Source organism: Nyctibius grandis, chromosome 5 (genome assembly GCF_013368605.1).
Source record: "Nyctibius grandis isolate bNycGra1 chromosome 5, bNycGra1.pri, whole genome shotgun sequence".
NCBI lineage: Eukaryota > Metazoa > Chordata > Aves > Nyctibiiformes > Nyctibiidae > Nyctibius > Nyctibius grandis.
The window spans coordinates 54645028-54672920 of record NC_090662.1 but is presented as its reverse complement, the minus strand read 5'-3'; the positions used below and the strand labels follow the sequence as shown (position 1 = coordinate 54672920).

The 27893-nt window shown below is 47.5% G+C and overlaps 1 protein-coding gene across 1 annotated transcript in view; it reads left to right on the top strand.

The window, feature by feature from the left end:
* NTN4 (netrin 4) overlaps positions 1–27304 on the top strand; it is a 53050-nt gene extending 25746 nt beyond the window's left edge. The window contains exons 4-10 of the mRNA XM_068400838.1: positions 6299–6425; positions 7713–7901; positions 14144–14360; positions 15069–15181; positions 17018–17086; positions 18898–19068; positions 25554–27304. Coding sequence (XP_068256939.1) covers positions 6299–6425; positions 7713–7901; positions 14144–14360; positions 15069–15181; positions 17018–17086; positions 18898–19068; positions 25554–25690 — 1023 coding nt within the window. The 3' untranslated portion in view covers positions 25691–27304. The remainder of the gene's footprint in view (positions 1–6298; positions 6426–7712; positions 7902–14143; positions 14361–15068; positions 15182–17017; positions 17087–18897; positions 19069–25553) is intronic.
* Positions 27305–27893: the final 589 nt, after the last annotated feature.

The window sequence follows — 27893 nt, the reverse complement described above, 5'->3', positions numbered from 1 at the left end:
GCTGAAGTTACGCTTATACACTTCTTTAATAGTCCGAGGTGCTGTGTCAGTGTAAGTCAACGACTTTTCCAGGAACTGCACTTTTTTTTCTAGGCTGAGCAGACAAACCCATTCAGGAACTTGATCAGTGAATACATCTAAACTCGATTTCTGGCAGCTGCCTGACAATTATGCACCAAACCCCAGATATACCTCACCTAATTTGAGGCATGCAGTCAATGTACCCAAGTTAGCCAGCTGATCTCCATGGGCTCCTTCCATAGTTATAAAGGGGTGGGGGGAATATGCTGTGGTTGGGATCCTGAGTAAACTGAGCCACCATGCTAAAGCACTTCTGTATAGTCAGGCAGGCTGAATATTCCTCCCCCTTCCCATGTGTACAACCCAGTGGCTGTTATAAATTGTTATCATGCTACTGACATCAAAAGATGCTGAAGGTCTTCTCCAGCGCCACTGACAGAAGCCTATTGTGCAAGGAATTAAAAAAAACCCCACCAGACGGCCCCCACACCCTGGCCAACAAGCTTTGTATTCTTTCACAAGAACGAGATAGGATATGAGAATTTTCTCATGCATAAATTTGGTTGTCTGGTGCTTTGGGAAAGAATACCTCCCCGCGTGCTGACAGCAGCCAGTAGGCATTGGTTCTAAAATGGGCACAGTGGCTGGAGCGCAACACAGTTTAAAAGCTATCATTAGAGACTCAATATGAATGCTGTGATTTTCCTTTAGGCTGATATCATGCCCTTTTTCCATGAAATGAAAAAAAAAGAAACAAAACATAGAGAAAATACAATTTTAGAAGTTCCAAGAAAGAAACTCCATTAAAAGCAGTTGCCCCTCCCAGATATTTAGCCTATTTACATTATCAGGTCTTTGGGACATTGATTTTCTTTTAGTGTGCATTTGTGATGGGTGAGTTCTCGCAATATAAGTCAATTCATAACAGTGACTGAAAGCATTTTTCCCTCGATGCAGCATTTCTTTCTCACTGCCCAACATTTTGGAACATAGGGGGAAAAGTTTTTTATAGGATTTGACTAAAGAAAAAAACCCCATGTATTTGCAATCTGAAAGGAAGCACTGGAAGGTTATAATTCAGCAACAAAAGGCTCTGGAAGGAAGCATGCCCTAGCAACTGTCTTTGTATAGAGAAATCAGTCGCTCGTTTATCTTAACAGAAGTCAACTTTTGTAACACTGTTTGCATTGTGCCCTCTAATGACTGATGTTGGGACGGGGCTGTGGGGCTAAGAAGGGAAACAGTGTGAAAGTGAACTAGGATGTAAAGACACCCTGAGAAAATGAAAAATGGTACAAGAAGCATTTGCCACTTAAATGATTCAAGAGCCATGTGAATGCTTAAAGCAGTGAGAAGTACTGGGAATTGTGTTTGTGTGCTTAGCAATGGTGCAGAATGACCCGAGTGGGTATGTCTTATAGTTAAATGTAAATCGAGGTAAAGGAAAAGGGAGGGGAAAATGTGCTCTTTCCCTTGTCCATGCGTGGGAGTCACATTCTGTCTTCAGAATGGTGCCAAGACGCCGATGAAATCCCTGAGGCTGAGTACGTCATTTCCCTGCTCTACCTCGGGTCCCAGCAGAGCTGCCGGGCTGGTTTCTCAGCCCCGGCTACCGGCTGCTCTTCCACACGATGGTGAATTTACAGGGCATCACAGTCTTGCATCTGGCCCTCCTACAGCTCTTAAGTGCATTAAATTCGCCTGGTATAGACAGTCTCTTGGCTGTTTTTCACCTGCTGCCACTTCTCTTTTCCTTCTATTACCCCTTCTTCTTATCCTTTCTTTCTCCTATTTTCAGCTGTCACACAATTTCTTTATAACTAAAAAAATACCTGTCTGCCTGTGGGCTGCAAGAAAGGGCTTGCTAATATTCACTTCTTCTGTTGTTTCCGATGCATAAAAGTCTTTTCTGTCATGCTGGAATTATGTAGAAGAAAAAAGAGATTTTCTTCAATGGGATAAAGCTAGGATGGAGAGATGTTTAAAGCAGAGCTGTTTTGGGCGGTTATCATTATAATGCTATTGAAAGAGAATAAATACATCAGCCTGAGGCAAGCACTTAGGTCTGACTTTCATTAAATATCTGGAAAAAAGGAATAGGGGAAAAAAAGGTATTAACTAAACAGTTGCACTGAAAAACAAGTTATTAAAGAGCTTGTTTCTCTCCCCTCACTTGGTTGAGACTGGCCATTTAGCTGTTTAACTCGTTCATTAGCAGGTCTGTGCCCTGCTCTGCCTGGCCGAGAGGGATTGAGGCCACTGCGGGACCCAGGGGTACCTCGCAGAGGCATAGTTTTCTCAGGGTCCAGCCTGTTTGAGTAGCACCACTGTAAAGGCTCGGCACCACGGGAACTGGGAACCCAGCTGCCTTTTCCAAAGCTTGCTCCCAAAGACTGGAGCCTGGGCAGCTGTATCCAATGCAGAAGTGGGGCCAGACAGGCTGTCACGTCCTGTGCCCCCATGGGTGCTCACCCAGACATGAATCCTGCTGAGATTATGAGTCCCCAGCCCCACAGCAAGCAGGGGTGCACAGGTTTGCAAAGTGTGCATGGCTACTGAACAGCCATCCCAGCCCACGCCGAGCTGAGTGGAGGGGGTGCAGGACCTACAGTGGGATCTGGGCTGGGGAGGGAGCATCTGATGAAGATGATGACACATCTGGTTGTGATAAACCTTAGAGGAAAAGAGACTGTGAAGCAGCGCCCTTACGATAAGGACTGGGAATGCACGGCTCCTCCTGACCTGGGCTGTGACAGCACCCACTGAGCAGTCATCGCTGGCCCCAGGAGCAGGTTTCCAGCCCTGCCGTGTCAGCTGGGGAGCCTGCACCCACGGACCTCTGTGCTGGTCCTGCTCTTGCCATTATGCAGAAGTCAGAATCACACCATACTGTTACTTTTTCAAGCTTTTCAGCCAGACTGTTCGTTTCCTTCCCCCCAGATGCATCATACCTTTACAAGTGATCAATACAAGGAGCGTCATGCCCTGCTCTGCCTCAGGAGCTCTCTAAACACCCGCTGGCTTCATTTGCACCATCTCCAAATTTGGCTTTTTTACAGTGCTCCATGCCAAGAGCCCGCAAACCTGCCATTTGCTGTAGCAGGATGAAACACCCTGCCACAGACTTCTTTTTAAATATTATTTTTTAAGTTGAAAAAACATCTTTATTTAGCATTCACATACAGATTAAGAAGTTGGCGCGCAGCTATTCTCTGGTTTACTTTTTAGCTCTGCATGCCAAATTAATGGCTACACATCAGGGTCTTGGGATATCCGTCCTCTTCTGTTTTATTTTCAACCACCTCCCCCTTTTCTGGCAACGCAGCACGCTCTATTATACAGTACTTGGGCTTTCAAAAAATGCAGGGTCTTACGTCTTGGGACCATGAATGCTCCTCAGCAGGGAGTTTTGCATCTCTGTCTGCTGGTGTCTTGGGATGCTTAATCCTTTGAGGTTTCTTAGGTGCTGCTGAGTTTCAGAGTCGTATATTATAAATGCTGAGCAGCTGCTGGCTGATTAATTGAGTCCCCACTGATTCTTTGTGCAGCTTTGGCAAGGAGGGAGCTGAATTTGAGGGGTGAGGGTGCAGGCTGTGGGCACAGGCAGGGGAAGCACACATCCCTGCAGTAATCCCAAGAGTCCCCATGTGTGAGACACACCCCTGTTTGCAAGTCTTCTCCCATGTCCTTCTTTCTTTGGCATTGCCAAAGCACCAAAGGACCACCTGGTTTTGACCATGGCACCCTCTGGCTCCCTCAGGTCACCTTCCCCTCCTGATCACGTGCATCCCAGGCGTGGTGGGTCCCTCTACCCTAAGAGCTCGGACAGTCTGGCAAGGAACAAGCTGAAGGATTTCTCTGGCCACAGATGTGGTTCAGGCTACTACAGCCTGTTTAGCACTAATCACTCAATGGCCAAAGGACTTGCAAGAAACCCCTACCAAAAATAGCATCAAAGAGTCAGAACTCCATCAAAATCACCAGAAGGTGACCACACCACTAATACAAGTTTAACCAATTTCTGTTTCCATGTAGGTGGATGCTTTTAAATGTGTGTAAAGTAGCTCTGTACACTTGTTTGTGTGTGGACTTCGCCTAAAAAATATAGAAGAGAAAGAGAAATTTTATTGCAGAGTGTTGTTTTAGGAAAGTGAGGCATCAGAGTTTGAAAAACATTTTGTAGGTCGTAGCAAAAATGAAAATATGAAAACACAGGACACACTTTGAGAATTAAATATTCCCTTTGCAAATTTGTTTTGTTTCTTTTCTATATTTGCTTCTCATTCTTTTGGAACATTATCACACATTTAAGCATATATCAATACGACAAGCCAGACAGACCAAATAGTATCTGTGGTGAAACCAACTGATATCTGTGATGAGGCCAAAATAGCACAGAAAGCGATGTTATCTTAGTATTTGAGCTTTAGATGCTTGAGCATTCTGTCTGACTCCATCTGTATCTGTCCATTGCTTACACAGTCCAGTTTCTGTACTGTATTTTGCTTATTCCTGCTTTGATGATCCAGACATTTTAATAAGGCAGGAAATGATCACTTAAAAAGTTTTCAAAAGATTTTGCTGCTTGCATCACTGCTGAAAAGTCTTTTAAGGACCTTTAAGGTAAATTTTGAGGTTTTATCTGTACCAGTTACAACTGACCCCTGTGAAATAACAGGGGTGAAAAAAATTTCACACCCCTTGTGAAATAAAATCTATTCATTAAAGAAAAAAAAACATCAGAAAGTCATCATTAGCCAGGAGTGTGTGTGGTGAGTATGTGTGCACCTACGTAACAAGCAGGAGCTGTTTACAACGTGCTCAAGGTCCTCTTCTGTTTTGTTTACTGGTTGGGTTTTTCACAGGAACCTTTTTTGTGGCAGGTCTCGGCAGCAAGTCATACAGTTAAGAACAGCACACTTGTAAAACCACAAGTTAAACAGAGTGGAAGGCAGCATTTTCCAGTAGCACTTAAAGCCATGCCCCAGCTCCAGGCCGGATCACCAGCTGCCCCAGCTGCCCTGTGTTGCTCCCGATGCCAAAATCAGCCGGCAGCTGGTGCAGCTTCCCAGCTCTGTTGGTTTTACGGCCAACCTGTGGCATGAGTGTGGGGCACACTGGCAGGGCAGGCTGAGGTCTCTGGCTTGTTACTGAGCAGCAGGAGAAGCCGAACCATGCTCGGTTTATTGCCTTCCTTTCTCTATCACTTTCCCCACGACTGGCGAAGGAAGGAGCACCAGGGTGGTGAGGCACCGCTCAGCTCGTGTTTCAGCAAATGCAGGACACCGGTCGTGCCTTGAGCCTGGCCATGCATCAGACATCTGGAGATACTTGCAGCTGAAACGCTCATAGTAAAACTGTAATTAAAGAGCAAAATGTTGAGCAGAGTAAAGCTGCAAGCACAGGCAGCCACCAAAATAGCTATGGTAGGTAGCTGCCATTCACGCTCCATGGGAAAAGGCAGGGCCTTCAGCCTTGCTGGTGGAGCCAGCTGCTTCAGAGCTTGATTTCATTGCATCTAGGGGCTGCTGGGCTGTTCTTGCCCTCTGGCAAGTCCTGTTTTCTTTGCATTTGCCAACAGTGTGACTGTCAGCCAGCAGCTGACAGGGCAGCTGGCACCAAGCATGCTACGCTGGCTTTTCATCTCTAATTACCCCCTTACACTAGGCTGTCTAGCTATTAAATTATCTATATAGTCACTCATGGTCCTTGTACTATCCTTAGTTCTTCCTTTGTGGGGCAAAAATTTTGCCTAGGATGAGTAGATATTATGTTTCAGGGGTTTCAACTTTTTTTTTCTCATACCTATTTATGTTGGTGATGGCTGGGCACACAGAGCTGGGTGCTGAGGTTGTGGGTGCTGGTCCTGAAGTGCTGCAAAGGTGTATTCATGTTTGGGAGGGAGAAAAAGAGAAAGGTTTTACAGTATTTCCCAAGGATGCTTTGAATCTTGGCTTTTTTTAATCTCTCCTGAAAATTCATGCTGCAGCTGGAAGCTCTGCTAAAGATCCTTTTAGATCTCAAAAAAATAAAAAAGGTGTGATTATACAATACCATGACATGCTGATCCACAAATACTAATCTAATTGAAAGTGTAACTGCAGAAAATTTGCCTTTGACTGAACTGGGCATCAAGGCAGACATCATGCTAGATCTCTTTCTAGTCTATGTAATAGCATCTAGCTGGCACAGTATCTCCTATACATGGGCATTGCTTGTGCCCTGGAGACTCTTTTGGCTTTGCTGTGGGTGATATTTACTCTCTTTGCCCTACTAGGTCCATGGGAAATGCATGTGCAAGCACAACACAGCAGGGTCCCACTGCCAGCACTGCGCCCCGCTCTACAACGACCAGCCTTGGCAGGCTGCCGACGGCAAAACCGGAGCCCCCAAAGAGTGTCGGTGTAAGTAGCCAGCTGGGAAGTGTGTCTCCAGAGCCTCTGCCAGAGTGAAAAGCTTCCTCCTTATGTGCCTTTCTCCTGTGTTTCCAAGAGGCAGCAGATACTGGGGTGGTGGGCAGGTGCTTGTCAAGCAGCTCAGTCAGCAGAGAGCCAATGCCATGCACCTGCCCAGCACCCGTCACATGTTTGTATGGCAGGGACAGCCCTGTTTGAAAAGCGCCTCGCTTGGAAATCCGCACAAGACTGTGTTGTCTGTTGGTTTGGCCTTTCTGTAGGACCCAAGCCCATCTCCTTGAGATATGGTCTTCTGCTGCAGTCAGACTGCAGCCAGCCAAGGTGCCTTGGAGGCAATGGAGGACCAGTATTGCCCCCTCTGTGGGCACCGCTGACAAACACGTTTGCAGGAGGTATGGCCTTCTGCTGCTGGACATGGGCTCTGCTCATCTCCTGGGCTCTGGGGGCAGGAGGAGCTGTGGGCTCTGGGGAGGTTTGAGGATTACTTCTGTGGTGCTGGGGAGGGATGCTCGAGGTGAGTGCAGGCTGCAGTGGACCGCAGAGATCGTGGAGCGATCAGCTTCAGTAACAGCAGTAGTCTAGCCAGAAGGGTGCTGAGGATTAACCACACCACCCCGGGAAGGTTTGCAGGTGTGCCGAGTGCCATCCTGCCATGGCTACGATGTTATCAACACTTAGGCTAGCATCAGCCTGCCTCTGGGCTGTGGTCACACTCACTGCAGTATGGATGTTCCCCGAGGGAATGACAGTGAATCCCTGTTTCCGCCAGCAGCGTTTGATGAGCAGGGGTTGGAATAGATCTCACTTGGCCCCTGACTTCAGGCGTGTGGGCATCCAGACTTCCTCCACTGACAGCGCAGGGAAAGGGGAATGCTCGCCCTCTCTCACACACCTCCCCTCCACCTGCCCGTGTGGCAGGTGCTGTACGGGGCACTGCTGATTTCTAAAGCAGGGAGGGAAGGATCCTGCCTCAGCAGGACCAGTGAATGTGGGACGTCTCCCTGCACTGGCCTAACCATGTTGCTGTCCTTGTACTGGGAAACCCATACTGGAAATAAGAGAGTTAAAGTAATTGTTTTTTCTTAAATGGCACCTCTAAAGTTTGGGAAGCATGGATGAAAATGTCATGATACTTCATGCATTTGAATGAATAACGGGTTCATAGGTCAGGTCTCCCATTCCAAAACGTGGTTTGGGTTTTTGTCTCTCTTTTCTATAAATCAACATCTTCCACTGCCTTAACGAGTCTGTTTGTTCGCTTTGGCTTCATCTCAGCGTGCAAGTGTAATGGGCATGCCGACACTTGTCATTTTGACATGGATGCGTGGCTGGCATCGGGCAATCGCAGTGGCGGTGTCTGTGACAACTGTCAGCACAACACAGAAGGGCAGCACTGCCAGCGCTGCAAGCCGGGCTTCTACCGGAACCTCAGGAAGCCCTTCTCTGCCCCGGATGCCTGCAAACGTAAGTCAGTGACCTTTTACTAGTAAAATGCTTCTCAAGTGGGAGGCTGTCAAAGGAAAGGTGAGATCTTCCCGCCCCTCCTTGGAGCAATCTTCTTGCTTTGGTGAAGGACAGGGAGCTCTTTGAATTCCCTTTTTGATGCTGTTTACAAAAAGCAATGGTGTGGTTTGCAGGGCAAAAGCCTGCAGATGCTGTTGACAATTCTATCCCAAGGATCCCTGTAGTGTGGGAGCAGGGGAAGAGAGATGATTCATTGACTTTCTCCTGCTATTTTTGGAGAGCAAAAGCTGCATCACGTTTGCATGTTCTCCTTGTTTGGCGATTGCCGCAACCTCAGAAGCGGGGTGCCACAGCCAACAGGGGTGCAGCTGATAAATAGCATTGCCCACAAGTGCGTGTTCGCAGCAGCTGCAGGTGGGTACGGAGGGAGAGGCGGGAACATGAGTTAAGTGATATTCCAGAAAGCATGACAGCGAGGAGACCAGGCCAAAGGCAATGACTTGGCCACATGTGAAATTAAATATTTCCCAAGTAAAAGCAGCGATCCAATAGCCACGCTCCCCAAGGACCACTGTGAGGATGGTGACTCACCATGGGGGACTCCGGATCCCCAAACCATGCTGAGCACATTACACTGGTCAGCTAAATATAGGGTGCAGGCATGCTTTCCACTCTGCACCTACAGCCACCCACCAGCTTCACCAGATTTCTCCTCACGGACCCAAATCTGGAGGAGGACCTTCATGGGTGGCAGAAAAAAATCCAAGTGACACCCTGCCTGCTTGTGTCATTTGAGGGGACACTGAGCACATCTCTCTCCTCCAAAGGAGAAGTATCTGCATTTAAAGGAAGAGAAACCCTTCTGAGGTGAGGAGCTGCACCCCGGGCTGGGAGGGTGTGTGCGGTTCACTTTCGTCTGCGGGGCTGGGTGGGAAACAGGCCCGCTTTCATCCCAGTCCCTCACTGCACATCATTGTTGAGACTCCCGGTGGCCCCGCCAGCCTGTCGCAGAACTCCTCCTCCTCTCCACCTTTCACTCATTGCAAGGAGCAGCAACAGCTGAACTGCCTGTTTTACAACCCTAATTCTCTTTATGAAAACAGAATTGACCACAGTTCTCCATTACTTGTGTAAATAATTATTTCATTGCTGTAGTATGTACACAAATTTTGGTTTTTAAACAGTGAATTGAATGACTTTTTAAAGTTCCTTTACCTACTTATGTACATCGATGTTCCAAGTCTCCTCCTCTGAAACATCAGATATTTTCCCTCTGTAATTATTGCCAGAAGTTAGGCAACAAACTTTTGTTTTGGAGTCTCACTAGTAAAAAAACAAGTTTAAATCTTGCACTCAGACCCAAAGCAGGGGCTTGAGGGATTTTTTCCTAACTCATGGATTCAGCCTTGCTGATTAAAAGAAAAAACAATTGGATTGACTCCTGGCAGATAACGCAGGACGAAAGACTGAAATAAATTCTGTATGGGACCCTCAAGCTCTGAATGTGCTTTTTCTGGGGTTGGGCTGCCTTTGCCAGGATTAATTCCTAATGCTAGCTCCCATCAGGGAAGAGCATGCACTTTTCCGAGGCCATTGAAGCCAAGTCAGGCTTTGGGACTGATTTGAGTGCGGTCTTCTGGACACCTAAAAATAATGCCTTTCACCTTGGAGGTGGTAGGAGTGGCTGTCATCTCCTGTGACATCTCATGCAGCCCATCGAGGAGATGGAGTTTCAGAAGGACCCATCGTAGGGTTTTCCTGGTGCCAAAATATCCAGTCCAAATCCTGGGGCTGTTTGGAGGGTTTGAGAGTAAGTCAAATGGCACCTCCTGGGCTGGGCAGCATGGAGCCTCCTTCCTTGCAAAATCAGATGGAAACAGAGGTCTTGGGACATATCGCTGCAAAACAGCCACGGCTCAAAGGGAAGGCTGCCAACAGTGTATGCGTGTCTGTGTGCAAGTTAGACCAGCACTAATGAAGTCAGGCATTACATCATGTCGTTAGCTATATGTTAGCCAAATCTCAGGAGACTTGATTAAAAAGTTTCTCCCATCTCTTCTGGGCAGGAGGAAGCAGTGGAGATGAGATGATTAATGAGTATTTTTGTTGACATATGCCAGTGCTCAGTCCTCCCAGCTTTCTGCATTCATCTCTAAATCACTGGCCCATGGCATTCCACTTTCCACATTTTTCCCCCCAAAAAAGTGTGTCTGACATAAAGACTATACATGTGTTGCCGTTTTACTCTTTAATGCAACAATCCAGCCTCTTTATGGACCACTATGTATTCATGAACTCTGGTATTTAAAGGCCAAAGGTAACATATATATTTGACAAGAACCATAAGATAGCCTAGAGTACAGTGAGAAAAAGTCTACATTTGTTTACCTTCTGCATTAAGTACATCTACTTTGTTGCTTTTCTTTTTTTTGGTATTTATGAATTACAGAGCATTAAGTACTCAAGTATCTCAGGGAGACAACTTTCCCCAGCATAAACTGGGTTCCACAGAAATGTAGGGATTATCTGAATGCTTTCCTTTCAGAGACCATGTTGCTACAAACACAGAGATTATTTCTCTCTGGGCTTTTCAAGCCCTCCCAAATGCTCTCCTCCCTAAGACCCCTTCACCATTTCCCTTCTGGTCTCCTGCTGCTGGTGCTGCTCCCTGCACCCAGGGACCTGGCATCTCACGGGGAAGCCCCTAGCAAATGACTAATGACTATTAAATTAAATTATATAAGACCGATCACAGCCTATGCCTGGCACATTTCCAAGAACCATGCCATGGTCCTCAATAACAAGGGACGTGCATGGTGCCCTGTTATTCTTTCCGGGAAGGCCACGGCGTTGCCTGCTTGCTTCTAGCTCAAGGCACTGTTATTGCTCAACCACGGGGTAGCATTGAACATTTATAAAAATACCAAGGCCAAAGTAAATAAAGGAGTTGTTAAGCCGTAATCTTTAAGGATACTTTAAAGATTCTCGTAGGCGAAGAGCGTATATAATATTTGCTCAGGAGTAGGTGTGTACCCGATAAAACAAGACGTTCTGCCATTTAAAACAGCAATCTGATGACTCTTTCCCCCCGCCATACCTGTCGGTCCTTTTGTTTACATCCCTCATGAATTTTTAAGCCTCAGCTGCAGTATAATTGCAGACAATAAATCAGGTTTTATAATTGCCAAGTTTATTTTTGCTTTTCAACTGTAGGTTTTTGAGGGTAAATATTTGTCATTTCCAAAGGTTAGCTGGCAGCTGAAGAAACCACAACAGTATCACCAATCCAGGATAGGGAAATCCAGTCCCGCTGGAGTCCCACTCACTGGGTTTTGATCCAAATCAGCACATGCAATGCTGGGACAGGCAGCTGTTAATTCATATGTGTGTGGAAGTCACGTGCAAAATATTGCTATATAGTACAGGGTGGTAAGTTGGCATTTTAACGATGCTGCTTACAAATCGAAAAGAAAGCTAAAAGATCAAGCTTGTGGAATTTTTCTCTTGGCCCCAGGCTAGTGGTGCCCAGCCAGCACTTCTCTGACTGGAGCTCCCTTGGCCATGGAAACCCCCACCCTCCCCGGTGGGGTGACCACGGCACATGAGATAGCACTGTTCCAAAGCCTCGCACTGAGAGTCTTGCACTCTGCACTCATGTATCCCCCATGAAGTGCCATCCAACACTGTCTGTAGCTGCTTTATCTGCTGCTCAGCTGCTCCTCTCACCTTCCTGGAGGTGGGTGTCCTACTACCTGTACGACAGTGAGGTGCAAATTGAGTGGAAGGAGGAAAATGGGATCTAAAACCAACACTCAGCGCAGCAGCCCATGAGGGAGCAGTAGCTGCAGCTGCCAAATGTTGTATAATCAGTCCTGCAGTCCTTTTCTTCCTTCCATTGCCATAGTATGGAAGCACTTGGTCCTATTTTCATGCATTTCTTTCAAAGTTGGTACAACGCGCTCATATTTGAGCTCTAGAGTCTCATTTCTGTGCTCAGTGCGTAGTGGTGGGTTCACTTTATGTCTCTGCATTGCTCAGCGCGTTCCCACTGTAGCAGGTCACATATGTTTGCCATGTTGTAAATTTGCCACCCAAAGCATCCAGATTAATGCCACTTAGTGTCATCTTGGGCCTTCACCCAAGATGCAACACCAATAAGCTTCAATTCACCAGCCTCCGATGGAAAGCAGATTGGTGCCTTGGTAGCTCATAGGGGAGCAGCCAGGAAGGACAGGGTCCGTGGAGGTGGTGCACAGCCCTTGTAGGAATGACAAACCTTTACAACACATCTCTTTGGAGCTTTTGTTAAAAAGTATAGCCAACTACATTCTCATTTTTAATTGCCATTTTAATTGCCTATGAGCTTGCTGCTGTATTTTTCATAACAGCCTTTCTAAAGTTCATATTCTTGCCTCACCGTGGTGTTGCCACTGCCATTAAATTTTCCATTACAAAAAAAAATTGTGTGAAAGCATTGTCTAAAACATAAAAAGCTCCAACCCCAGTAGGGTTGAGAGTAAAACTCAGCTGAAATCCAACCGAAACAGGACCAAATTTCTCTGAGCAGTGAGTTTAGCTCACAGACTAGAAGAGAACAGAAGAGCTTTAAGTGCTTGATATTTCCCCTGAAGGGGCTGAGGAACGCCAGAATTACCCACCACATCTAGTAGGAAAAGAGAGCATTTGGCTACACGTGTCAGGTGTAAAACACTTCACAGACTTCAGGAGAAAGGTATGCGAATCTCAGTGAGCGCTGTTGAAAACTATGCTGTTAAAGGTACTGGAGTCCACTGCCTGCAGCTAGTTACGCAGTTAGGGGAGAGGCTTTCTAATCTTTTAATTTTATATAATTATATTTGTTTGGGAATGGAAAGGGTGGGGAAAATTTGGGGATTATGTTGGCAAAGATTTTGGTATCGTAGTCACCTCTAAGTTAACTGCTAATATTAATCTATTCTTTAATATTTTGAAACGACACTCCAGGTATGTCAAATCCCTGAAACCACAAAAATGTGGTCAGAGCAAAATTAAATATATGTGCACGGCAATAAGTATTTTAAGAGAAACAAAGGTTGTGTTGCATACAGTGGCTTTTCTGCTTTATTGACTTCACAGTTGCAAAACAAAAATGTTTGTATTAGAATTTGGTGAAAATTTCTCCTCCAAATGATATTTTCTCAGGAAATCCGATTTTTATGTAAATGGAGTTTTAGACAAAAGTCTTTCAGCAGGGAATTTTTTGCCATAAGGCACAAGGCTGACCATAACACATCCTGGTCAGAGAACTAAACCCTGAGGGAAGGAGAGCACGAGTCACATGGCTACTGGTCCTGCAGGGCACCACGTTGCCTGCTGGCCAGGTGAAATGGTCAGAGGTTTGGCTCGTACTTTTGATGACTGTATTTCTGATCTTTGGAAAGATTAACATCTTTGGGGGAAAAAAAGATTATAGTCTTGCAACAGACACAAATTACATTTATGCAAAAGAAAAATCCTGAGAAGCAGGCAAGGAAAACTTCACACCACCTACTTTAGGGCATCTTTTCTGATTTGTGAGAATGGCCATTTCTCCCAGTGTGTCCCAGTACACTTCCAGTGCATTGTTCTGCTTCAAGGGGCTGTGAGGGAGGAAAAAAGAACAGCCGGTGTTTCTGACATGCACTCTGCAAGCCCATGTCCCAGAGTGTGTGCAAAAGTGTATCTGTGAGCTGTTGGTGTCCTCATTCTTTTTTCTTTAATGTTTTGAAATGATGGCTTTAAGAGAAAATCAGACAGTACTTTTTGCTCAGTCTCCACTTTAATTAAAGTGATCATTGTGAGAAGTTTTTTTAACCTCCTGGATGCAAGACAGTTGTTATTACTTTAGAAAGCAGTTATGCTCTGATTCATTTTTGCAATGAAGCACCCACAGCTGCTCAAACATCATTGTGAGGCAGGTACATCCCTGGGTACTTGGCTGGACTGAAGTCCAGATGCTATAAGGGAAGTAATAAAGGCCTGTTTGGCAAAACATAATGTGAAACCGGGATAGGTTGACAGATTAAGATACCTGACAAAAGTTAAAGTCATACAGTTTCTAAAGGGAGATTCTGGTCAGATTTATACAAGTGAGAGGAAAAAAAAGCCCAGAAACATCATTGTCCCTAGGCAGAGCGGTGGTTTTTCAGGCACCTCCTGCGCCTTCATCCCGCAGAGCTTTTGCACTCACAGATGCTTTCTCTTCCCCGACGTGTGCCCTGCAGCCTGCTCGTGCCACCCCCTGGGATCGGCCATGCTCCCCCTGGGCCCCCGCACCTTCTGCGACCCCAGCACCGGTGACTGCCCCTGCAAGCCCGGCGTGGCGGGGCCCCGCTGTGACCACTGCCTCCCCAGCTACTGGGGCTTCGGTGCCTACGGCTGCCGCCCCTGTGACTGCGCCCGCAGCTGCAACCCCCGCACCGGCGACTGCCTCAGCAGCAGGTGAGTTGGGGGGTCCCAGCCACCCCCACCCAGCCTCAGCAATCCCCCCACAGTCTCCATCCCAGGGAAGGCACTGCTCCAACCTGATTTACACATGGCACACAGTCTGAAAAATATCCATTATATAAAATGTTTGGGGTTTGGTATGGTCAGGAATTGGGGATGGAGTGGGAGCTGAGCCTGCAGTTCACCTGGGCGCCTGGCACACCGTGGCAGGGCACTGGTGAGGTTGGGTTATTGGCTTTTGGTGCTGGTATTAATGTATGGAGTGTTTTCCATAACCTTCTCCATTGCTACCTCTCCATGAGCAAAATGTGAGCCTTCGGGCGATGTGAGTGAGAGGAGTCCAAAGGGTTAATATTGTTGCTGTTGCAGCTCAGCTTGCATTTTCTTCACTGGACTTAGAGTCAGGCTCTGATGTTTAGAGGACATTTTAATAATATCCCACTCTCTGGATCTTATCTGTTGCTTTTCTTTACCACGCTGAGGATATTTGTAGCATATAAATCCCTATAAAGCATTTTAAACCCAAAATGGATTCATCACCCACTCTGACAACATTCAGCCTGTTCCCTTTCCAAAACTGCCCCTTGTGTTTAACACCACCAAGACGTGCAGTCACGTTGTACCTGGAGGACAGGTTGGTAGTAGCCTAGCTTTCCACAGGCTCCAGGAGGAAGGCTGACCATCTCCCTTTTCCCCCAACAGCTCAGATGTGACCTGGCACCATGAAGCGCCTCCTTTCCAGGCAGTGCTCAACGAGAGCGAGCCCGCCTGGGGCTGGGAGGACGAGCAGGGCTTCTCAGCGCTCCGGCACTCTGGTAGGACAGCAGCTTCGCGCGTTTCCCTACCCCATCCCTCCTGCCAGCAGCTAGCACAGATACAGTCTTCTGCACTGGCTTGTAATTAGTGCCCTGGCAGTTGCAGGAGGGGATGGACATTCCCCCATTAATGTCCTGTGTGACCACCTCCTTCCCCTCCATAAGCTGGAGAAGCCTTACAGCTCATCCCATCAATGTGAGGACATGCAAACCCTTTAGGCAGATGCTCCACACTGAAAGCCTGCACCCAGCATTTAGTTGTCAGTAATGCAAGAGCTGCCTGCCTGAATTTGCAGTCCCAGCTCTGAATTTCAAGGCTGAACACTCTCTATTTTGTCCATCATGTTTTAAATGTGTCTTTGTATTCACTAGAACTACTACATGTTGGACAAACCAGCAACATTATTTTGAGGGTGGTTTTTGCCGCTTCACAAGCAGGGAATTGGAAATCAGAATCACAGAATCAGCCAGGTTGGAAGAGACCTCAGGGATCACCGAGTCCAACCATTGCCCTGGCACCACCCTGTCAACTAGATCATGGCACTAAGTGCCATGTCCAGTCTTTTCTTAAACACATCCAGAGATGGTGACTCCACCACCTCCCTGGGCAGCCCATTCCAATCTCTAATAACCCTTTCTGAAAATAAATTCTTCCTAATGTCCAATCTGAACCTCCCCTGGCGAAGCTTGAGGCTGTGTCCTCTTGTGCTATCGCTAGTTGCCCGGGAGAAGAGGCCGACTCCCACTTCACTACAACCTCCCTTCAGGTAGTTGTAGACTGCAATAAGGTCACCTCGGAGCCTCCTCTTCTCCAGGCTAAACAACCCCAGCTCCCTCAGCCGTTCCTCGTAGGTCAGACCCTCCAGACCCTTCACCAGCTTGGTCGCCCTCCTCTGGACTCGCTCCAACACCTCAACATCTTTCTTGAAGTGCGGGGCCCACAACTGGACACAGTACTCAAGGTGCGGCCTCACCAGTGCCGAGTACAGAGGGACGATCACTTCCCTAGACTGGCTGGCTACACTATTCCTAATAGAGGCCAGGATGCCATTGGCCTTCTTGGCCACCTGGGCACACTGCTGGCTCATGTTTTGCCGGCTGTCAATCAGCACCCAAATTTCCAAATAAAAATTTATTTCCCTGATACCGACAACAATACTGGCATCAATTGCAGCTTACGATGCAGTTTGAGATTGCCTAGCATTTCAGCTATGGTTTCAGCTGGGGAGGTTATTTCCCCCCTAGTCTGGAGGAGGCGGATGCTGCGTGAGGTTGCTGCGAGGCCGGCTGGCCCCGCAGCGCAGCGTCAAGCCGTCCTCCCTTGCCATGGCTGCATGCAAGCAGGCAAGCATCATTTCCTGCATTTTCAGAAAGCGGCATGATAAAATCTCAAAGATACAATAATTGAGTTAATTGAGGGGAAAGCTCCATTATTTGTCTGGGCAACTTCATTTTAAACGTAAATAAGTATATCATGTTATTCTTTGTACTAAGATCACGGAAGACATTAATCTGCCTTAACCTCTGCAAAATTTCCTTTCAAAATTTTGTCTGGTACATTATGGTGTGGAAAATACCGCAGGGAAAGACATGTGTGTTATTTGCATCCTAGGGCAAAATAATAAGGCCTTTGTTTCCCTTCCCTTCAGATTGTAAACAAGGAATAATTGCCCTTGGACTAAGACTGTATATTCAGCCTGGATCTGAAGATAGGGGGTTTTTTGCATGGGGCTTGTGGACCACATGAAAACCTCTGGCAGGTCTCAGGCTCTGCCTGTGAAGGCTCCCATCTTTTAAGTACAAACCACAGCCGTTTACTTCCTTCTCTTTCCTCAGGTAAATGCGAATGTAAAGAGCAAGTTTTAGGGAATCCCAAGGCCTTCTGCGGGATGAAGTACACCTATGGTAAGTTTTGGGTGAGGTGGCAGGGGCGTAAAGAGAGGTGCTGCGAGGCGGTGCAAGAGTGTAAAGCGTGAGAGGTGCTGCAGTGTGCACCGCTCCATCCCTGTAAACCCATGGGCTACTTAGTCTGGGGGCAGATCTTTGACTTTTCCAAAATGTATAGATACCATGGTGCCAAGTCAAGGTGGATGAAGCATCTTGCTCTGTTACCCACCTCTCTTGCTACTGAAATACTCTTGTGCCGAAATCATGGGAGGACAAGAGCTGGAAGGGTCCCTAAGAGGTTGTCTAGGTCCAAGGCAGGCTAGAAAGTACTGTTACCAAAACCGTGTCACTGAAACTCTGTCTGTAGACCAGGTTCCCCAAAAATGGTCTAGAAATCACTAAATCTGAATTACACTGAATGTAAGGAGGGATAGTGATCACCACACAAGCCACTACATGGAGAAAACAACTCCGGCTGCTACTGGGAGCTCCCCCCTGTCAGTAAAGTTCAGCTGTTGCAATGGGGTGATGTATATTGTCTATGTGTCTATTGGATTTAAATGAATGAGAAGAGGCACTTTGTTTCCCAAGACCTCTCCGGTGTGTGCCAGTGAACCACCTCCTTCATATCGCAGCAGAGCAAGGAATGCTCTGTGTAGCACTCCCTTCCTTCACAGTCTTCCAGGGGTCTCTTGCACCTGTTTTTGTCTCACACTGAAGCTGAAAATGCACAGAGAGATAACCCCAACCTGTGCAGGCTGCGGAGCAACCTACAAAGGGAAGTTCAAGGGGCCACCAGCTGTTGAAATATAGCCCTGGCTTAGCGATATTAGGAAAAAATCTTATTGTGCTTTGCTTTGCTCCCTGGCCGTGATAGGGACCATGCTTAATCTTGCAAAAGATAAGAAATTAAAAAAAAAAAAAGTCACAAAAGCCCCAAGTTTGTAAATCTTATCTAAAGCACACTCAGGCTTCCCACCCTTTCATCACTCAACATGCAAAGGTGTCAGCTAAACTGGAGAGACAGATGAATTACGGGGCTCACCATGAGCTTCAGGAGGCCAGCAGGAGGAGAGGTTTCCCTGAGCTTCCTAATGTGCAGCACTGAATAAAGCACTGCCATATGGTGATACCTACCAGTGTAGGTATCAGCACAGTTGGGGGGAGGCTCTCGCGTGGGACCCAAGCCTCCACCATGCAGGGGCTCAGCAGGTGGGATACCAGGCGACAGGACTGTGCCTGTGGGTATCTGTGAGCTCAAAATACTCCACAATTTGCCTTAGTCCCCACCAACGTCTCAGTCTATGCCACTGCATTTGGATTTGGTGGTTCTGCAAAGTGGGAGGACCAACAGCAGGAGTGCTCACCAGGGTGGGATGGGGGCAACACCTCACACCCCTGCCTGCTGCCTGGCCTGCCCGGGCTGATGCCAGCAAAGCCTCCAGGTCCATCCCTAAAAGGCTTTCCAATTGATTTCCAAAAGTGCTAAGGAAGCCAAAGTCTTTGCTGAGCTCCAGGGGAAGATGGGGCTCTCATAAGTTTTGAAAATCAGATCATTGGACCTCTCCCTCTGCCTGTGTGGCAGGTCCAGGGGCCGTGGCCAAACCAACCAGCAGCATTCCTGCCCATCTGTATGGGGACATATGCACTCCCCCGGCAGCTGCACTGACCCTGGGCTTCCCAGCCAGGACCATTGGGCTAACTGCACTGTAACCAAGTAATTGCCCTCACTGCTTCACCCAGACACCTGCATTAGGTAAAAAAAAGAAAACAACATGACTATTGTAAGTAGTTTATATATTCCTGGGTTTGAATTTGTGTCTTCCCAGTGATCAAGACAAAGATCTTGTCAGCTCATGACAAAGGCTCCCATGCAGAAGTCAATGTGAAGATCAAGAAAGTCTTGAAATCTACAAAGCTGAAGATCCTCCGGGGCAAGAGGACGCTCTACCCTGAATCCTGGACTAACAGAGGCTGCACTTGTCCTATCCTCAATCCTGGTAGGTTTGACTCCCTGAGCAGTACATCCCCACCACATTTACACAGATTTCATTCCCACCCCTCTGTTCCCTCATGCCAATGAGCTGAGATTGCAGCCCAATGTTGGTTAAATTATTGGCTGTTATGTCATTGGGATTCCAACAGCAATCTCCATTAAATTTGAATTTAGTAGAGAAAAACTTGGTTCATTCTATAGACTTTCAAACATACGATTCTCTTTATGAAGCATAACAACAGTCTTACAGCTTTACCAGTCTCAGTCTGTTCCCAGAGGGAGGGGGGTTCATATCACACCACAACTACATGACGTATCTTTTCAAAACTAATGCTAATTTGAATCCATAAACACACATTTAAATCTAATTTGAGTTGTGATATTGTACTGAAGTTCTAATCTAAACTCAAGGGAAGATGTTTCTTTGAAAGTAACACTAATTTACATCTACAAGATCTGGAAGAGATTCTCTTATGCAGTGAGAGGGCAGCTTTGGCTTCAGAGTTTTTTCTCATCTTTCACTGAAATGGAGTATAAGCTGTGGTGGCTAAGCAGTGCATGCAGTCTCTGGCATGGACGAGGAGATGCAGTCTCAGGGTTTTCTTCCACAGAGCAAAACTAAGCTCCAGCTGACGCACCTTTCTTTACAACTCTGAGATAAACCAACAGTTATCATCTAATTCAGATAAAGCATTTTCTTTCCGTGCACATATGACTTGGAAATCACCGATCGAAACATCAGCTTCAGTGCTGAGGTGTCCTTTACATATGCAGCATTAGGAACTTCGGGAGGAAAGGGCTGTCTGCAAGGCCGGATCAGGCAGAAAGGTTATTCATTGATGAGATGTTTGCAATCTTCTTTCATCTCCACTGGAGTGACCGTCTTTGGCTTTGAAGGCAAGCTGCCATGATAGCACAGCTGTAGTCAGGAAGTGTTGTCAGAGGCAAGGGTCAGATGAATCAGCAGCGTTACGCAGGACTTTACCATTTAAGTGCAGTAAGACTTTGGATATCGGTAAAACACCATAAATCTGTAATTAAATAGATACAGCTGTTTTATATTTTTCCATACGTAATGCAAAGGCAAGCAAGAAAGCCCAGATGTGGCTGCCTTAATATGAACCTGGAGGAACACCGTGAAAGCTGTCAGACACCAGGCATGCAGGGCAGCCCCGCAGCTGACACACAGCTTTGCGACTCCACTAACTTCAGAGGAGTTTCACTGATTTTCCCCAGCAGGGGAAAAGACAGCAGTAATCACAGAATCCATGAAGATCACTTGGAGATCAATGGAAGGGTGGAGGTGCAATTGTCTTTAGGGACAATCCAGGTGTCTGACACATCAGGTGTTACTCCCTTGCCAGCTCTCATAATTTACACTGCAAAGTTCGGTATTGTCTTGAAGTGCAGCTGCTGGAGTCCCGTAAGTGTAAATTAATCTCAGCTTTCATGTTGGAAAGAAGTGAAGTTTGGTCCTAATGGGAAACTTGAAAACATCAGCTCAGTGCATCTTAAAGATTCAGTCATTTCAAAGGGGAAAAAAAAGGATCCCAGATATTTTTTTAAATCTCATTATTGTCTTTAGCTACTCATTTCTGAATGGCTGGCAGTTCTATATTAGCAGATTTAACCCTCTCTCAGAGTAAGAGCTTATGATGTCCAGATGAATAAACCAACAACAGCCAGATAAAGCGGCAAGCTGACATAAAACAATTTCCTGACATATAGCTATAATGGAAATCACATCTCCCAAAAACATAGAGGAGATCAAAGATAAAAATAAAAGACAGACAGACATATTCTTATTCTGTTTCACAGCACTAAAGGGACACCAAAAGGAGGGCAGGATCTTAAAGGCTCTGGCAAGAAATAAAAACTCCAAGCATTTATCAAATCTCCATGGGCTGTTTTCAGATGATAAATGAGCTTAAGTTCCTACGAGGGAATATTCTCTACCCTTGCACACCTTCCCCTCCACACACATCCACAGAGGCAGGTTGGACTTCTGGGGTGGCACTCACCAGAAAGGTTTAAAGGTCTCACCTGTCCGGAGGGAAACAGGAGCCCCTTCCCCTTCTCGGCTCTGCCAGGCACAGACAAAAATAAGCAGAGAGAGGCCTGACAGCAACGCAGGGCAAAACACACAGCCTCAATTCCTGGCTTGCGGCATCTCAGTCGTTTAATTCATTTTAATTTTACACTTCTGTAACATCAGGTTGAAAATCTAGAAAGCCCTACCCAATCAGCAACTGCGGCAATATTTGTTTGCTGTCTGAGGGCACATGCCACATTTCTCTCTCAAGGGAGATAGATTTAGGAGCCCTTGAAAAGCAACGTTTATAACAGCAGGATTGACATGGCCAAAATGAACGTCTTGCAAAGGCTGATACTGCCATACACATATCCTGTGTTTGCTTGGCAGAAGAGAGGATGTGTGTGCCCAAAAGCTCAGATGAAGTAGATAACAAATTGTATTGAATTAAAGAAAAACATGCTTGACCTTTAACTAGGGGGCACTCTCCCTTTATTCTGACTACAAAATGAAAACCCAAGAAAACACATGCAGACTCCCTGCTGTGGCCAGGATGGAGCGGGGTGACAGAGAGCACTGGAGGGACACCCGTCTCCCCCAGGCTAGTTCGTACCGCCACGTGCTGCTCCCCAGACTAGTGTGAGGAGGAGGAGGTACGGGGCGAGGGGGTGTCTTATTCTTGCTGTACCCCAAGTATGCTGCAGCATGATGCTGGCCCCAGCAGGGAGCTCCTCCTGCTGTGGGAGGGATTATCCTCCTTGTTATCCCCATTTGTGGCACATTCATGGCCCATTTAGGCTGTTGGGATCTGTGGCAGTGTTTCTTTAGATAATTCAAGCCAAAGGCTTCACTTCGTCCCCCTGCTTAGCAGTCATTGCCTGGCTCCAAACTCTTTTTTAGTCGTGCCCCGAAAGCCAGACGCAGACCTGGATGCCTGGGGCGAGCCCTGTGGTGAGGAGCTGCGGGGCTGTTCTCCATCCCGTTCTCTGGCAGCTTCTGGACACCAAGCGAGGCTTCGCCAGAGGCTGCTGTCATGTCTCTATAACATCTGGTGGAGGCAGAAGTTGATGCAGCTCTTCTCCGTGTGACTGCCACCCCCTCAGGCTCTTCTGGGGTGCTTGCACTGGCAAATCTAGTATTGCCTCTCGTCAGGGTCTGGCGTGCCTTTGCCTGCAAGGGGGCGCCGGCTGTTTTGAGCAACACACCAGCACTGGGCCATCCTGCGCTGTCATTGCTGGAACACACTGAACCAACCAATTTCCAGGCCCAGGTGTATTCAGGGAGGGTCAAGGCAGGTGGCTGGCAAATGAAGGTAATAGCAGTTCACAAATCACAGAGTCACAGAATCACAGAATCAATCAGGTTGGAAGAGACCTCTGGGATCATCGAGTCCAACCATTCCCCTGACACCACCATGTCAACTACACCATGGCACTAAGTGCCATGTCCAGTCTTTTCTTAAACACATCCAGAGATGGTGACTCCACCACCTCCCCGGGCAGCCCATTCCAATGTCTAATAACCTTTTCTGTAAAGAAATTCTTCCTGGTGTCCAACCTGAACCTCCCCTGGCGAAGCTTGAGGCTGTGTCCTCTTGTGCTATCGCTAGTTGCCCGGGAGAAGAGGCCGACTCCCACTTCACTACAACCTCCCTTCAGGTAGTTGTAGACTGCAATAAGGTCACCTCGGAGCCTCCTCTTCTCCAGGCTAAACAACCCCAGCTCCCTCAGCCGTTCCTCGTAGGTCAGACCCTCCAGACCCTTCACCAGCTTGGTCGCCCTCCTCTGGACTCACTCCAACACCTCAACGTCTTTCTTGAAGTGCGGGGCCCACAACTGGACACAGTACTCAAGGTGCGGCCTCACCAGTGCCGAGTAGAGAGGAATGATCACTTCCCTAGACCGGCTGGCTACACTATTCCTAATAGAGGCCAGGATGCCATTGGCCTTCTTGGCCACCTGGGCACACTGCTGGCTCATGTTTAGCCGGCTGTCGATCAGCACCCCCAGGTCTCTTTCCACCGGGCCGCTTTCTAACCACTCTTCCCCCAGCCTGTAGAGCTGCATGGGGTTGTTGTGGCCAAAGTGTAAGACCCGGCACTTGTTCTTGTTGAACCTCATGCCGTTGGTCTCGGCCCATCTATCTAACCTGTCCAAATCCCTCTGTAGGGCCTTCCTACCTTCCAGCAGATCAACACTCCCACCCAGCTTGGTGTCATCTGCAAATTTACTGAGGGTGCACTCAATCCCTACGTCTAGATCATCTATAAAGATATTGAACAGCACCGGCCCCAGAACTGAGCCCTGGGGAACACCGCTAGTGACCGGCCGCCAGTTGGACTTTGCCCCATTCACCACCACTCTCTGGGCTCGGCCATCCAGCCAGTTTTTAACCCATTTAAGAGTCCACCCATCCAAGCCCCGGGCAGCCAGTTTGTCCAGGAGGATGCTGTGGGAGACAGTGTCGAATGCCTTACTGAAGTCTAGATAGACTACATCCACAGCCCTGCCCTCATCTACTAAGCGGGTCACTTTGTCATAGAAAGAGACCAGGTTGGTCAAGCAGGACCTGCCTTTCATGAATCCATGTTGGCTGGCCCCGATGCCCCGATTGTCCTGCATGTGCTGTGTAATGGCACTCAGGATGACCTGTTCCATCACCTTGCCTGGCACCGAGGTCAGGCTGACAGGCCTATAGTTCCCTGGATCATCCTTCCGACCCTTCTTGTAGGTGGACGTTACATTTGCTAATTTCCAGTCAGCTGGAACTTCTCCAGTTAACCAGGACTGCCGGTAGATAATAGAGAGTGGTTTGGCAAGTTCATTTGCCAGTTCCTTCATTACTCTGGGGTGAATCCCATCTGGGCCCATAACCTTGTGGGTGTCCAGCTGGCACAGCAGGTCACTAACCGTCTCCTCCTGGATTACGGGAGGTTCACACAGCCCCCCGTCCCTAACTTCAGGCTCTGGGGGCCGAGTCTCCTGAGGACAACTGGTCTTGACATTAAAGACCGAGGCAAAGAAGGCATTGAGCACCTCTGCCTTTTCCTCATCCCCTGACACTACACTACCCTCCTCATTCAGCAAGTGGTGGAGGCTCTCCTTGACCCTCCTTTTGCTGTTGATGTATTTGTAAAAGCTTTTTTTGTTATCTTTGACTGTAGCAGCCAAATCGAGCTCTAATTGAGCTTTGGCCCTTCTAATCTTCTCCCTACACGACCTGGCCACGTCCCTATAGACCTCCCAAGTTACCCGACCCTTCTTCCAGAGCAAGTAGGCTCTCTTTTTTTCCTTAAGTTCTAGCCTAAGTTCCCTGTTTAACCAGGCCGGTCTTTTTCCCCGACAGCTTGCCTTCCTACAGACTGGGACAGCCTGCTCCTGAATATTTAGCAATTCCCTTTTGAAGCATGTCCAGCCTTCCTTGACTCCTTTGCCCTTCAGGACCGACTCCCAAGGGACTCGGTCCACCAGCCTCTTAAACAGGCTAAAGTCAGCCCGCCGGAAATCTAAGGCAGGAGTTCTACTCTTGCCCCTCCTTACTTCCCCCGCTATTGAAAACTCTAACATTTCGTGGTCGCTACTCCCAAGACGGCCACCGACCCTCACATCTCCCACTAGTCCTTCTCTGTTCACAAACAACAGGTCAAGCAGGGCCCCTCCTCTAGTGGGCTCATTTACCACTTGCATGAGGAAGTTGTCCTCTACACATTCAAGGAACCTCCTAGATTGCTTCCTCTCTGCCATGTTGTATTTCCAGCAGACATCCGGCAAGTTGAAGTTGCCCACGAGTACAAGGGCCGGCGACCGGGCGGCTTCTGACAGCTGCTTGTAAAACGCCTCGTCCGCCTGCTCATCCTGGTTGGATGGTCTATAACAGACTCCCACCGTAATGTCCTCCCTGCTGACCTTCCCCCTGATCTTCACCCATAAACATTCAACCTTGTCATCCTCACCATCTTCCTCAATTTCAACACAGTCCAAGCACTCCCTAACATATAGCGCTACCCCACCGCCTCTCCTGCTTCGCCTGTCCCTCTTAAAGAGCCTATAGCCATCCATAGCTGCACTCCAGTCATGAGAGTCATCCCACCACGTTTCTGTGATGGCAACCACATCATAACCTTCCTGCTGTACGGTGGCTTCTAGCTCTTCCTGTTTGTTGCCCATACTGCGTGCATTGGTGTACCCCAGACCTCAGCTTCCATTTATATTTAGAAGCCAACAAAATCAAAGTTTGTATGCTGTATGTCACTGACAGATGTGCCACAGAGGTCGTTTTTCCACTGATGATACAAATAGAGTTGTAGGTATACACATATGAAAGAATCTATATGTATAAATATTTCTTTGCACAAGTGCTTTTTTACACCAGTCTAGATAACCAGGCTGACTTTGCAGCGTCAGTAGGTCTCATGAGCGTAGTACTGTGCAGTCCCTGACTACTTTGCTGGTTTGCAGGCTTGGAGTACCTCGTGGCAGGACACGAGGACATCCGAACGGGCAGACTCATTGTCAACATGAAAAGTTTTGTCCATCAGTGGAAGTCAACTCTCGGAAGAAAGGTCCTGGAGATTTTGAAAAGAGACTGCAACTAGAGGTGCGTGACCACCTAAGGGCATTTCCTTATGCACAAAATGCAACAGCCTTCACAGAGAGAAGACCTCTATGATGAAAACTGGAATGTAAGAAAATATTGCCAAAATGTGTAGCGAGGCATTCAGAGTTGTAGGCGCTAATTTAACCCTTCCTGGCCAATGTTCATTCACTCGCCTGTAGCTTCCTTGCCAGGTGCTTGCCTGAGCCCATCTTGTCATTATGTTGAGGAAAACAAAAGGAAGGGCAGATGCTTGTCTCGCTCCAGTGCGATGTTGGAGCAACTCCTATGAAGCTACTGATCGCCCTAGACTAAATTGCCACCCTAGAGAGGGAAAGCATGCCCACGAGCTACAGCTGAGAAGCAAAACACCGCTGCCATGCCGCCAGCATGGGTGCTGAGTGACTTCCAGAAGCTCCCAGAGGATGCTGTGGGGAAGGTGAGGGCTGCAGGGGTGGGCAGGCACTGGCAGCAGCGTGGCAGCGATAACTGCTCTTTTAAAACACCCCCTCGGGTTAGGACATGGCACCTGTCAAAGAGAATCAAGCACCGCGTGCTTTTAACCTGGTCACCCCACTGAAGGTTTCGGGGGCTACATTCTCTGCAAGTGCTGGTGAGAATGGAGCTGCCCAAGTGAATCGAATCCCTCTGCCTTGGCAGAAGCGCGGCGCAGGGCAGAGGCCGGCTCTCCATCCACCACACAGCCACAGAGAAGAGCCGACACCGGAGCGTGCAGCGCCTCTGAACTTTTGTCCTTGAAGTGTTAAAAAATGAACCTAGCCCTAGTGTAAATATTTCATTGTATAAAGCACTTTACTACCTGCCACTTCACGGTGCGGGAAGTCTAATTGTGTTGGGGAAAGAGGAGGTTGAAGGTGGCATGTGAAAAAAGCTCCCTGAAACAGAAGCACTCCTGAAGATCCCCCCAGTTGGATGGTGTTAATGGTATAAAGGGAACGGCCAGCCTGGCACTGGCCACTCAGAGTATCTGAGGATACAATCTGAAAGATAAAGTATTTGCACTGAAGCCCCAGCTTCAGACCAGCACTTGGACCCCACGGGCAGGACTCCAGCAAGACTTTGCAAGCAGCATAAGAAGAAGAAGAGCCTTTGAGACAAAAAATGCAATTGCCAGAGGAGAAAAACTGCCTGCAGGAAAAGGAGTGGATGCGGAGAATGGAAACGACTCGCATTCGCGTTATCACAACCCAGTGATTCACGGTGGGCCTGGAGTTTATTTTATTTTTATGTTAGTATTTAAAACTGAACATTTTATTTGTTTTCTTCTGTGTTATTGTTTGCAATATATACATCCATTATACTTCCTCATTAACACCAATATGGAATATTGCACAGTTTACTGCAGTTTTCAGCGCTAAAATGTATCTTTTCTGTAAAGCATCTTTAAACCACATTACGTAGAGTGTATTTTGTTCATGAGTGTGAGGGGAAAGAAAAGGAAGACGTACAACACCAGCAAAATCACAAGTCTACCAATCCACTTTACGTATGTATTTTTCTTTCAAGGTCCTGTGGACTCACAAAAAAAATGATACTATTTTGGTAATTTGTTTTTATATCTCATGTATGTAATAAATATAATATGATTTCAACATCTTAATCTCCTGTTACTTCTTACGCCACTGGCAATGCAGACTTTGTGCCTGCACTAGAGAGCACAGCGAAGGCAGAGCTGGGTAGGGAGAAGCTGCCATGGGGGATATTTTCCTCTCTGGGGGATAATATTCACCATATGGTAAAAAGCCAAGTAGCATGGATGGCTCACAGAAATCCCATTTCACCTCTATTTTGGGAGGCTTATAAGCTCTTATCATAAGAAGGGGAATTGTACTTAAATATTTTCAAAGCTGGCCAGATCCTTGCATCCATACAGGCCTGATGGCTGAGCTGCAGAGTTACCCAAAAAAAGCAAGCCAGGGATAGTGGAAATCAGACTCACTCACCACATTTGAAACGTAAAGGAAAAAAAAAAAAGTCTGTGGGAAACAAGTGCTGTGGCAAAAGGTCTATAAAAACACCACAGAGTGAAGTCAAGCATCAGAAATGAGCAGCCAAGGGGTCGAGGCATAACCCGCAGCGTGGGCAGCAGCTCCCCAGGCGGGTGGTTAATCAGTGACTGCCAGGGCACCATGCTGCAGCAGCACCCATCTCCCGGTGGCTGGAGGAGATGGCAGGGACAGACT